Genomic DNA, 13,755 nt, shown 5'->3' with positions numbered 1-13,755 from the left:
ATCATTTGTTGCCAGGCAGGGTCAAAGTCAAAGAAGTCTGCCCAGAGGCCTTCACAATCCGTTCTGCAGGCCCTCTAACAGAAAATAAATGTCGATTAAACTGTTGCTTCAACCAATCAGATTTTGAGTTGGTTTCACTAGGGCCCTCTAGCAGGTGTACGGCACCGTCACTGTATTCAGACCCATTGATTGGATAGGATGGTGTAATAGCTATTTTGTCACCCCATGGCTGAAGGAGGAGAAGAAATAGATTTGGTGGTAGATTTACTTTCAAGGCCATTTTCAAGACGGACTTTTCAAGAAAAGCTGGACATTGGAAAAAAGAACCTGTACTGTACTAACCAATCTTTCTCTCTCATTCTTCCTAGGGCACGAAGCGGAAGCGGAAGCAGAAACAGAAGCGGACAATGGCCGATAGTGAGGTGAATCGCGTTGCAATTGTAGTCGAGGAACTCCAGGCACTCGATGAACAGATTCAAAAACTTCTGTCCAGATGAAGATACCTCAGAGATCTGAAGGCTCGGCTGTTGGATAAACCGTCCTCGCCATCTGTTATCGGCGTAACATCAACCCTGCGTTGTGTCGCTCAAGTCAACTTCACCCCCGCGCCTCGTAGGAGCGACACCGATGATGACCTCGGTGTATTTCAGCTATGCAGGCGGGGGTTCAAGGCCAGAACACCTCCATCGGCACAGGCAAGTATCGTAACACAGAACCAGTTCGACCCTCTAAGCGTCCCCAGTTCGCCTTCAGCTCCTGGTGATGTAATAGTGGTAGGTGATTCTATTGCTAGGAACCTCAATATCACTTGCCCTAATAGAAAATCTTTTGTTTCTTGTTTTCCCGGTGCTCGTGTCCGAGATGTGATGAGACGTGCGCCGGCAATCTACAAGAACAGGGCAGTTGGAGCAATTGTTTTGCATACTGGCGTAAACGACATAAGGCACCGACAGTCGGAGATCCTCAAGGCAGACTTCACTGCATTAATAAAGACACAAAGGAGAGGACCCCATCGGAAAAAGATATTCATCTCGGGTCCACTCCCTCTCGTCAGACGATCAAACGAGTACTACAGTCGTCTGCTAGGTTTAAACAACTGGCTGCAGGGCTTCTGCAAGAATCAAGACATCGGGTACATCAACAACTGGGACCTCTTTTGGGAAAGACCGCGTTTTTTCAAGCGAGATGGCCTGCATCTGAACAGCTTCGGCGCCCGGGTCCTCTCCGAAAACATATCCAAGGTAATTCGTTTGTCTTGACTATCTATCTCTGCTTTTAACCCCTTCCGAAATGCCACTCCTGTGCTTGGTCATGATAATTGTTTAATAAAATCTTCCATAAAAGTGCACAACATAAATACTGTAATAACCAATCTTAATGCACATAGAAAATCTAGGCAATATGGCATAAACGCCAATAATTTAATTAAAGTAACTACTTTAGATGAACAATATATTAAAACTATAAAAACAGATTATAGATTAAACAGAAAATACACACAGAGCGGTGCTAATAAAAATAACTTAATTCCTGTTCCATATATCAAAAACACACATAGTATTCATCTCTGCTCCTCCGAAACATTAAATATGGCACTATTAAATATTAGAGCTTTAACTAACAAGATGTTTTTTATCAACGATCTTATTAGTGATAAAAAAATAGATTTTATTGCACTAAGTGAAACGTGGCTTAGCTCAGATGGCACAGCTGTTTTAATCGAATCTGCGCCTCCGGATTACAGTTTTACTCGTGCTGATCGCCAAGGAAAGAGAGGTGGCGGACTAGCAAACATTTACGCAAGCAGGTTAAAATGTAAAAATGTCAGTTTTGGTAAATTCAACTCCTTTGAGTATCTCGCCATTGTTATTCAGGGAGATTCTCACGTTCTAGTATTATCCGTGTATAGACCTCCAAAATTCAACGCGTCTTTCTTTGAGGAATTCTCTGACTTGATGTCAATCTTAATTACGAACTATGACACACTCTTAATAGTCGGCGACTTTAATTTTCATATAGATAATCAATGTGACCAAAAAGTAAAAGAATTTATGAACCTCCTGGACTCTTTTGATTTGAGACAGCTCGTTAATCAGCCTACACATAAAGCAGGTCATACGTTAGACTTAGTAATTACTAAAGGACTAAAAGTTGATATAAAACAGGTCATTGATACGGGTCTATCAGACCATTTTCTTCTACTTTTTAATATAGAAATGATGATAGAAAACACTCATGAGAAGCATATTGTTAAAAAACGCTTCTTTGACTCATCAGCAGCTTTAAAACTTACAAACATTCTAACCAATCAGTCCGTTTATAGTGCCAACTATAATAGCGAGGAGAATGTAAATAGTAAGGTGGAAAGATTTAATACTAAAGTGAGGGCTGCTGTGTTGCACCTGAAAAGACAGTTGAAAAATTCTTTGTTAGTTGTGGTAATTACAACTCAAAGACACATGATATCCTATATGGTGTTCCACAAGGCTCTATCCTGGGTCCGCTGCTCTTCTCAATCTACATGCTTCCATTAGGTCAGATTATCTCGGGACATAACGTGAGCTACCACAGCTATGCTGATGACACACAGCTGTATTTATCAATAGCACCTGATGACCCCGAATCTCTTGATTCGCTAACACAATGTCTAACCTGTATCTCAGAATGGATGAATAGTAACTTTCTCAAATTAAATAAAGAGAAAACCGAAATCTTAGTGATTGGCAATAATGGATACAATGAGGCTATTAGAAATAAACTTGATGCATTAGGATTAAAAGTCAAAACGGAGGTAAAAAGCTTAGGGGTAACCGTTGATTGTAATCTGAATTTTAAATCGCATATTAATCAGATCACTAGGACAGCATTTTTTCACCTAAGAAACATAGCAAAAGTTAGACCTCTTATATCATCGAAAGATGCAGAGAAATTAGTTCATGCGTTTGTTTTCAGTCAGCTAGATTACTGCAACGCACTCCTCTCAGGACTACCCAAAAAAGACATCAATCGTTTGCAACTAGTACAGAATGCAGCTGCTAGAATCCTTACCAGGAAAAGAAAATCCGAACACATTTCTCCAGTTTTGATGTCACTACACTGGTAACCTGTGTCATTCAGAATTGACTTTAAAATTCTGCTTATGGTTTATAAAGCCTTAAATAATCTTGCCCCGTCTTATATATCGGAATGTCTGACACCTTATATTCCAAATCGTAACCTCAGATCCTCAACTGAGTGTCTCCTTAGAATTCCAAGAGCAAAACTTAAAAGAAGTGGTGAGGCGGCCTTCTGCTGTTATGCACCTAAAATCTGGAATAGCTTGCCAGTAGGAATTCGCCAGGCTAATACAGTGGAGCACTTTAAAAAACTACTGAAAACACATTATTTTAACATGGCCTTCTCATAACTTCACTGTAATTTAAATCCTGATACTCTGTATATCCAATTCATTATAATAACTATTCATTCAAAATCTGTACTAACCCCTTCTCTCTCTTCTGTTTCCTTTTCCGGTGTCCTGTTGGTGGTGGCTTGTGCCACCACCATCTACCCAAAGCACCATGATGTTCCAACAATGATGGATGGATTAAAAGCCAGAAGTCTGTAAGACCATCAGCATCAAGTGACTCCGTGAGAACCCTAACTACAAAGAGGACTATTTCATTTATGTTAGGTAGAATGCCCAGAGGGGACTGGGCGGTCTCGTGGCCTGGAATCCCTACAGATTTAATTTTTTTCTCCAGCCTTCTGGAGTTTTTTTTTTGTTTTTTCTGTCCACCCTGGTCATCGGACCTTACTCCTTTTCTATGTTAACTAATGTTGTCTTATTTTAATTTTGTATTTTGTCTGTTATTTTTCTTTTCTTCATTATGTAAAGCACTTTGAGCTACTTTTTGTATGAAAATGTGCTATATACATAAATGTTGTTGTTGTTGTTGTTGTTATTGTTAAGACAGGTCAGACAACTCCAAAGCTAGCTAGCCTGTCACAACCAGGAGGAGGATTTGTCCGCCACTTTCAGGTTACCAACTACGAGCGGTACCCCTGGCTCACAGGGTCCGAGGAACACTGTAAATTGTATTGCTGGGAGTGCTTGTTATTTGCCACTGGTCGACATGGTGTTTGGAGCCACACTGGGTTTGTAAATTTGACTTGCCTAACCAAGGCAGCAACGAGACATCAAAGCACTGCCGGACACTTACAAGCAACGGTGCTTTCCAAAACCTTTGGGGAAACCAGAGTGGATCTACAGCTGAACGAGCAAGTGCGCATGGAAACGGAGCTCCACAACGAAAAGGTGAAGAAAAACAGAGAAATCTTAAAAAGACTGATAAGACTGTGTCATTTTTTTGGGCAAACAGGAACTTTCATTTCGGGGACACGATGAAAGCGCGGGATCCAATAACAGAGGGAACTATGTGGAGCTTCTTTCTCTCATTGCTGAGAGCAACACGGATTTACACCAATAAAGTGTTTAGTGGGACGTCGGGTAAAATACAAAACGACCTGATCACTGCTATTGCTGAAGTGATGGGAGAAGAGATAAGAAGTGACATTAAAAAAGCACTGTTCGTCTCTATTATGGTGGATGAGACGACAGATGCGAGTAACGCAGCGCAGCTAGCACTGGTCCTGTGTTACGTAACGGGCACAGGTGTCAAAGAGCGATTTGTCAGATTTGAAGATGTTACCAGTGGGAAGCGAGCCAATGACATTGCAGGTCTTATCATCAGATTTTTGTTGGAAAATGAATGTCTGGGTAAAGTTGTGGCACAGTGTTTTGATGGCGCAGCGGTCATGTCTTCTGGATTAAATGGGGTGCAGGCTAAAGTTAAAGAGAGAGCACCTTTGGCTTTATTCATACACTGCTATGCACATCGGCTCAATTTAGTACTGACTCAAGGGGCCTCAAAGCTTAAAGAATGCAAGATCTTTTTCGGCCACCTCAATGGCCTTGCTGCATTTTTTTCTAGATCGCCTCAGCGCATGCAACTACTAGACGAAATCTGCCAGCGGTGTCTCCCTCGTGTGGCACCAATACGGTAGCAGTACACATCCAGAGTGGTCAATACATGTCTTTGAGAAGAGAGATACTCTAAAGGAACTGTTTCATCACATTCTGGAGCATCATGACGAGTATGATGAGGACACAGTGCGCTGTGATGATGGATTTAAAGCACATCTGGATGATATTGAGTTTTGTTTTTTGCTTCACACATTCAATGGCATTTTTGAGTATTCAGACGTGCTCTTTTCAATACTACAGGACAAAAAAACTGGATGTGCAGTTTTGTCTGGCTAGGGTAAAGGAGTTCTGTGACACCGTTGAGCGAGATAGAAGCCGATATGAGGAACTCTACGAGGCCACTGAACGCACTGCAGGCGCTCTGAGCGCAGGAAGAGGTCAAGCGCAAGATCCTCGCACGCACTACTGCCAACTCCATGGCAGGATTCTGGACAATATTATTTGCCAGACACAGACCAGATTTCAAGACCACGAAAAACTGATGTTTGTCACGCTCCTCGACTCCCAGAAATTTCAGGAATACAAGAAAAATTTCCTGCATGCAGCCTTCTCCAGTTTAACACAGAGCCATGGAGCACTTTTTGATCTGTCTCGGCTAAAAACAGAACTGACTGTAATGTATGCCATGGATGATTTTGCAGGAAAATCTCCCACTGATCTTCCTGACTTCCTTCATCAGAAAAATCTGAATGAGAGCATGGGGCAGCTGTACACATTGGTATGTTTGGCGGTGACCATTCCTGTGTCCACTGCTTCTGTCAAACGGACATTTTCAGCCCTAAAGCGAATTAAAACTTATGCCAGGAATACGACAGGGCAGGTTCGACTTTCAGCATTAGCTTCGATGGCGATAGAAAGGGACTTCGTGATGGAACTGAAGCGCACGGATAATCTGTAGGACAGAGTAATTGAACTGTTTTTGAGGAAAGAGAGGAGGATGGATTTTGTTTACAAATAATCCAAATTTTTGGTGAGTAAAATGTTGCGATTTTCCTAAATAATATTGCAAGTTTATGAGTTATTATTGATGTTTTTTATGTGTGTCGCGGCTGTAGCTGCAGTAGAAAGGAACTTGTTCACCCCTGATTTGTCTATTCAATAAAGGCATTTATTGTGGCCACAGGAGTTATCTATCTGCGATGCAACGGCTCTTTATACTGTATTTCTGCATATTAAGATGGGTTTTATAACCATAAATTAGTTTTTGAGGGGCGGGTTGATTCAGACAGCACTACTGAAGGCCTAGGTGTGAAATGCACGGTCCGCCACTGAATATATATATATAGAGTCATACATGTGTACCTTGGGGACAGCTTAAAGGTTCTAGTAATGGTTAATTCCTCACTGATTCACAAGATGGCACTATTTACTAACACCTCTTCTTTTCCTCTCTCTACACACTGGATGATTGACAACCTGGCAATATTGCATGCTAATCACTTTACGCCTTTATTTTATTTTTGTCAATTATTCTGAGGAGACACACAAGTGTGAATTTCATTGTATTATGTACAGACAACAACAAACTTGACTTGAAAATAAAGCATCAGAATAAACAGAAATGTCAAGTACATCAGCAGTAGTTAGCTTTGCAGATCTGGTGGTAATGTCATTAACACTTTATGAGGTACTTTAGTGAATCTGCAAATTACTGGACTATTCTTGATCAGTTGTTGTTCACGGTTATGCCCATGTGAAACAATGTTGGGACAGTTTTATATGTTGATTTTTTTGATGTTTCTGCAGTTGTTTGGAAGATTTGACAGCCTTTATACAGATTAAACAACTTGAGTAATTCATTAAATTATTGGAACATAGCTGCACTGTGACCTTTAGCTGCACTCAATAGGTTAGCATTCTGAAAAAAGGACTGTATCACAGGCTTTCCAAACTTGGTTGGGATGAAAGCCACTTTACTTCATAATCCATTATCCTAATTAAATCATAATCAGAAGCTAGCTCTTCTTTACTTAAATTCTCTAGTTAATCTGTAGAGGACAAAAACTCAAGGCAGTATGTTTTAAATTTTCAGGAAAATAAGAAATATGCATACCCAATATTATTAGCACACCAGAGCATTTATTTCATTCAGCTTCAATTTCTTTTTCAGTATAAAACACCTGCTTTATAGCTTTAAGAATTTGTTCAATTAAACTTTAGCATATTATCTTAAAGTAGTTGAATGCATTGTAAAAGCATATGCATGTAATCAAATTTAAGAAAATAGAAGCTTAAGTTTAGCAAGAAATACAGTAAAAGGGATGAATAAACCTAATTAATAAATTGATTGGAAAAGAAAACCAGCAGTCACAGCTGTTATCCAGTACCCAGTCTGATAACCTATGGATTAGAATATTTATGAATGTCTGTTCAGTAATACAAAGATAATGATGGCAATTTATGTAATGTGAAATACTTGAGTAACATCTGTTCAATCCTAAGTTTACAGAGAACATCTGACTAAGTAATGAGTATTTACCATCTGTCACTGAGGAGATGCAAAGGGTTGAATCCTGCCAGTAAGAGGTGTGGAAGCCATTCCTTGTAACGACTGTCTTCATGTAATGTGAGTTGAATAAATTCCTCCAAATGTTTCTCAGATGGTAAAGGACAGCCTTGTTTTAGAAGAGCATGGAAGAGGCACATGTGACCTTGTCTTAAGCAAGAACTATAATCACTGCCTGAGACAAATGCTTTAGATTCAAGAAGAACATATGCCATGTTGGGAGATCTAAACAGGGAAAAAAATGTAATCAAAAATTACAAATAGAAGTGATTATTAAAGAACTAAATGTTAATTGGTGACTTCTGTATTTAAAACCCGATAACCCATAAATCTGTATGAAATTTGTGTATTAACAATATATATATATATATATATATATATATATATATATATATATATATATATATATATAAACTCTGTCTTAAATATACAATGAAAACAGAAAAGGGACACATTTGAAAAACTTTTTTGAATTGCTTAAGCAAACAATACATGCTACATAGCTGTAATACAAACAAGCACATTATATTCTGTAATTGAATTCTGATTAGGTGTACAGGTGTCTATAATATTAAAAATACTATTTCCATTAAGAACATAAAACTGACACCGCTAGTCATCATACAGGCAGGAAATAATGTAAGCAGTAAGAAAAGGAGAATAATATACACCAAATATTCAGTCTCCTCTGTATAAAGTATTTGTTTAATGCAAATTAGGCGATTTTACCAATGATGTATAGTCAAAAGTCAGAAAATTTCTTGACAAGCCGAAATCAGCCTGTTGAAATCAGCTGTGACTCTCTAACACAATAATTAGCTTTGCTTTAACTCCCTCTGGAGGTCTCGTCCCTGACATAAGGTAAAGTAACTAAGCCAAAGACATGGCAGCTTCTCTTTAGATTATAATTAATCTCTAGCTAGCACTCTCCAGTTGAATCTGCATTTACAATTTGTCATTTTTGCAAATGAGGATATTATTTGTAAATAGAAAACTATTGCAAAAAATGTAATAAAGACCTAAGTGTACTAAATAGCTAAGCAGAATGCACAGAGTATTTCAAAAACCAAAATAAATTTTACCCAAATAACTTTCAAATATGAATAAAATTGGATAATGTCTTAAAATGAGAAAACAATACAAAAAATGATGGTAGAAGGCAACAATTTTTTCAAAGCCTTACTGTTTAGAAAGAAACTGGGTGTTTAAATCAGACTCCTGACAAGTTGCTCTGGGATATGACATTTATCCTAACCAGGAAAACAACCACTCTAAGGTCCTAGGAAGTTAGGCTTTGCCTGCATTTAAAGATAAATACCATGTCCCAGAGTAGCTAATTATGAATTCCCTACTGTAATGCTCTGTTACTATGCAGTGCACACTAGATCCAAATATCCAAGAACTCATTTTCATTACAATTTTTAATTAAATTACTAAATGCCGGCCCCTTCACTGGAAAAAGTAAAAAGTACTTACTTTATTCCCATTATGACTATAAGAGAAGTACAGTGGACAAATGAGCTGAATACAAAAAACAGCCTAATAATATATTTCCTTCTCAGGAACAAAAAACAATATTACATAACATGTTAAGTATTGTTTTTAGCAGCAACAACTACTGTATATGGAGTTGCACACCAAAATTAGTAACTAAAAAAAAGCCAAAAAAAAAACAAGTCTTTAAATAATAACAATGTATAACAACATTTATGTAGATATACAAATACAAAAGTGTGTATTTATGTATTATGACTCCAAATTCAAAAAAATGCCAAAGAGGCCAAAGAATACAAAATAAACTAAATTATTTAAATGATAACATAGTTCATCCATCCATCCATTTTAATTTTTATCTAATATGAAGATTCACTTGTTCTAGATAACTAAAACATAGTAAAAGTTAAATACTATGATATTGAGACACAAGTTTTAGTAGAGCAAAATTACAAGATTCAATCTGTTTAATCAAGACATTACCAAGAATATAAAGCAAATTAGTAATAAAATGAGAAAAATGAGGGAAGTATACGGTGTTATACAGTGTGAGAGATAGGGGGCGCTATCTTCCCCTTGAACCCTCAGATCAGACGCCAGACACCCGATAAAAGTCCAAAGATAATATTTATTTTAATAATATAGTGCACAAAGCACCTCCACCTCCACTATTCTCAATAACAAATCAATAATCAATTACAACACACAATAATCCTCCACTCCCCCCAGCAGCTTAGTCACCCTTCCTCCCAACTCGACTCACTGCTGGGATCTCCCACAATCCTTTTATAGTCCTTGACCCGGAAGTGTTTCTGTCCCTCAGTCCATGTGACCATATAACACTTCCGGGTCATGTGAAAACTTCTTTTCTTCATCCCGGAAGTACATCATTTCTTCTGTCCCTGTGACTAGGACATACTTCCGGGTTATAGTGCAAATATAAATTGTTGAGCCTCCCTGCAGTATCCCCTGGAGGGGCACCTCCATGTTGTCGGGAGGACTCCATCTGGCGGCGTGGGGGTATTGGCTGGGATGAACGGCCGGCCATATACCACAACAGCTAACTTCCACATTAATAAATGGATAAGTGTCTACGTGTCCGTCAAGGTGCTATGTCTCTGACTTTCCAAAATATGGCGCATCACAAACATTTTTAGTAAAAAAAAAAAAATTGCATTACATTTGTCATTTTAATAGATAGTGTTAATGTTAGCGATGCACTGCTTTTACGAATCCCATACCAAGTGGCATATAACAAGAGACATATACACTGCATGATGCACTGCAAATGTTAAAACTGAGAGCTGCATTGATTACCTAGATTTCAACCTGTCTTGTAAAGGTAGGACACAAAGTATTAATTAAAATAATAAGGGTTTAGCAGAGATACAAGTGTAAGCTCAGGTAAGTTAATTTAAAATAACATTAAAATAACATCCGTTTTCTAAAAACCTTTACCCAGAGCAGAGTCGCAGGAAAAGTGATGCACAATGTAGCATCACCAGTCCACCTAGCCTGCATGTCTTTGGATTGTGATAGGAAACTGGAGTACCACCAGGAAACCCTTACATACATGGGGAGAACATGCACAATCCACAGAGAAAACACATGGGAAATGAACCCCTAGTCTCCTTACTGAGAGGCAGCAGCACTACTGCTGTGCAACTGTGCTGCCCAGAACATGGTTTATTAAATGATATAATAGCTAATCAAATAAAAAATATGATAACAAATACGAAAATGTATACTTGACATAACATTAAGATGCATTCAAGGACTTAGTTAATTGTTTTGAAGACTGGAACATTTTTAATTTTTATTTATTTACTTAAAGAGACTGATATCACATTATTGTTTATTATATATTTTTGAAACAATCTGTCATATCTAAAAATAATAGCAGAATGAAATTACATAATCTACATGGTTTTAACAGCACTTTATAACGTCACATAATTAAAAACGCCAGAGTCCAATTAAAGTGACGTAAAAACAAATTTTATTTGTGCAATTGGTAATTGTTGGTTTATAATTAATTGTAACTGATACTTCTTAAAACATCAAATTTTTGAAAGAAGTATCTGATAGAAAGGTAGCATCCATGGAGAAGTCTCAAGCTAAAATTTCTGGTTGCAATGGACCATGATGAGTAACGTAGGAAATGAGCATGTGTGATATAAGGAAATTACAATTGCATCAGCAATAAACTACTGTTTATTCATGGAAATGGACCACTGTTTTCATCGGACTACTCAAATGGGCCATCATCCTGTTTTAAATCACCCAATAACATTGGAATTAATTTAGGAATTTCCGTGACATTTGGAATATTTTTTATAGGCATGACCAGACTTAAATTGATGCTAATGTTATAGTGAATCTTTCGGGGATATTTTCAGAAGGGTATGCTTCTGTTATAATATTCTGTGGAAGTCTTTTTATAAATTTGCATATTTGAATAAGTCCCCAAATACGGTAAAACTGAATTTTATGGCATGCAAAGTGTCATTTATTTTCTAACTTTCTGTATTTCTTGACAGCAAGTTGAACTGATGTTCTCTCTCTTGAGGTTTATTTGGCCATGCATTGACCCCTGAATTAAAATATTAGTTTTAGTCTCTCATAAGGTATAAAAATATAAGTTTGAATGTCCAAAGAGAAGATAAGTAATTCTGTCTTCAAGAATGCATGTCTATGCATTTCTAGTATTCTGTACTTTACCATTATTATAATTTATTCTAATCTGTGTTACAGCATATTATTTTGTGTTTGCTATTATCAAATTCCCAATTATTTTAAGATTTAACAATTTACTTGCAGCTGTCATTGCTGAATGGGTATAGCACTCTCTCTGTGAACATATGCTGTAACTCTGCCTCTCAGGTTCGAGTCCTTAATATTCACAATTGGAGATTTTTTTTTTATTAAACAGTTAGGCTTTGTGTTACACATTACATACATTAAGGTATGCGACCTAGCCCTTTGAAGTTTTATTTTAAAACTCATGATACAAAAATTTTTCTCTGCTTCTGAGGTTGTATATTCATTTCAATTCAATTCAGTTTATTTCTGTATATCCACAGGAACAGAAGGCTGAGACAAGTTCTCAGACTGAATAAAAATACAGACTTTACAAATTACTAATTAAAAAATGAGTACACATAAAGACACAGATTTGTTTAAAAATACCGGCAAACAAAACAGTATAAAACTGATTAAAACAAATGGAGCCCAGCAATATTTGTCCACTAATTAACAGATGAACTATGGCAAAAGAGAAGAGGAAAACAAAATCTCCACTCAGGAGAAGCCCTGGTGAAATAAACCTCTGAAGGATCCATGGTCAATTATAACAGAGGAAGACAAAATCAGGCACAGTCACTCTATCCTGGATGCCTAGACCAACCAGCCACCCTCTCCTGGGCATTTTACAGTAGTATCTGTGCTGGGATGTCTAATCTAACAACAGAATATTTCCTTCCACTGATTACATGGCATATAAAATCTAAAATTTTATTTATGTAACTCATTATAAATTAGCCATTAGGTTTTATTGTAAAGTAGACACAAGTTAAATAGCACTTAACCTCTAAACTTACATTTGAAACACCAGCTACTGGCCAAGGAGCCTACAACCTTATGTATTTTTAAATAAAGTAAGCCACACTAACTCAGATACAGTGCATCCGGAAAGTATTCACAGCGCATCACTTTTTCCACATTTTGTTATGTTACAGCCTTATTCCAAAATGGATTAAATTCATTTTTTTCAACAGAATTCTACACACAACACCCCATAATGACAACATGAAAAAAGTTTACTTGAGATTTTTGCAAATTTATTAAAAATAAAAAAATTGAGAAAGCACATGTACATACAGTAAGTATTCACAGCCTTTGCCACGAAGCTCAAAATTGAGCTCAGGTGCATCCTGTTTCCCCTGATCATCCTTGAGATGTTTCTGCAGCTTAATTGGAGTCCACCTGTGGTAAATTCAGTTGACTGGACATGATTTGGAAAGGCACACACCTGTCTATATAAGGTCCCACAGTTGACAGTTCATGTCAGAGCACAAACCAATCATGAAGTCAAAGGAATTGTCTGTAGACCTCCGAGACAGGATTGTCTCGAGGCACAAATCTGGGGAAGGTTACAGAAAAATTTCTGCTGCTTTGAAGGTCCCAATGAGCACAGTGGCCTCCACCATCTGTAAGTGGAAGAAGTTCGAAACCACCAGGACTCTTCCTAGAGCTGGTCGGACATCTAAACTGAGCAATCGGGAGAGAAGGGTCTTAGTCAGGGAGGTGACCAAGAACCCGATGGTCACTCTGTCAGAGCTCCAGAGGTCCTCTGTGGAGATAGGAGAACCTTCCAGAAGGACAACCATCTCTGCAGCAATCCACCAATCAGGCCTGTATGGTAGAGTGGCCAGACGGAAGCCGCTCCTTAGTAAAAGGCACATGGCAGCCCGCCTGGAGTTTGCCAAAAGGAACCTGAAGAACTCTCAGACCATGAGAAAGAAAATTCTCTGGTCTGATGAGACAAAGATTGAACTCTTTGGTGTGAATGCCAGGCGTCACGTTTGGAGGAAACCAGGCACCGCTCATCACCAGGCCAATACCATCCCTACAGTGAAGCATGGTGGTGGCAGCATCATGCTGTGGGGAACTGGGAGACTAGTCAGGATAAAGGGAAAGATGACTGCAGCAATGTACAGAGACATCCTGG

The 13,755-nt window shown here is 38.0% G+C and overlaps 1 protein-coding gene across 2 annotated transcripts in view; it reads right to left on the bottom strand.

Moving 5' to 3' along the window:
• asb3 (ankyrin repeat and SOCS box containing 3) overlaps positions 1-13,755 on the bottom strand; it is a 212,410-nt gene that overhangs the window by 36,943 nt on the left and 161,712 nt on the right. For both annotated transcript variants that reach the window (XM_051919409.1, XM_051919408.1), the window contains exon 8: positions 7,506-7,757. In XM_051919409.1, coding sequence (XP_051775369.1) covers positions 7,506-7,757 — 252 coding nt within the window. The remainder of the gene's footprint in view (positions 1-7,505; positions 7,758-13,755) is intronic.

The sequence above is a fragment of the Erpetoichthys calabaricus genome, chromosome 15 (genome assembly GCF_900747795.2).
Source record: "Erpetoichthys calabaricus chromosome 15, fErpCal1.3, whole genome shotgun sequence".
NCBI classification, from domain to species: domain Eukaryota; kingdom Metazoa; phylum Chordata; class Cladistia; order Polypteriformes; family Polypteridae; genus Erpetoichthys; species Erpetoichthys calabaricus.
Note: the sequence above shows the minus strand (reverse complement) of the source record. Positions and strands in the feature narration are given on the sequence as shown.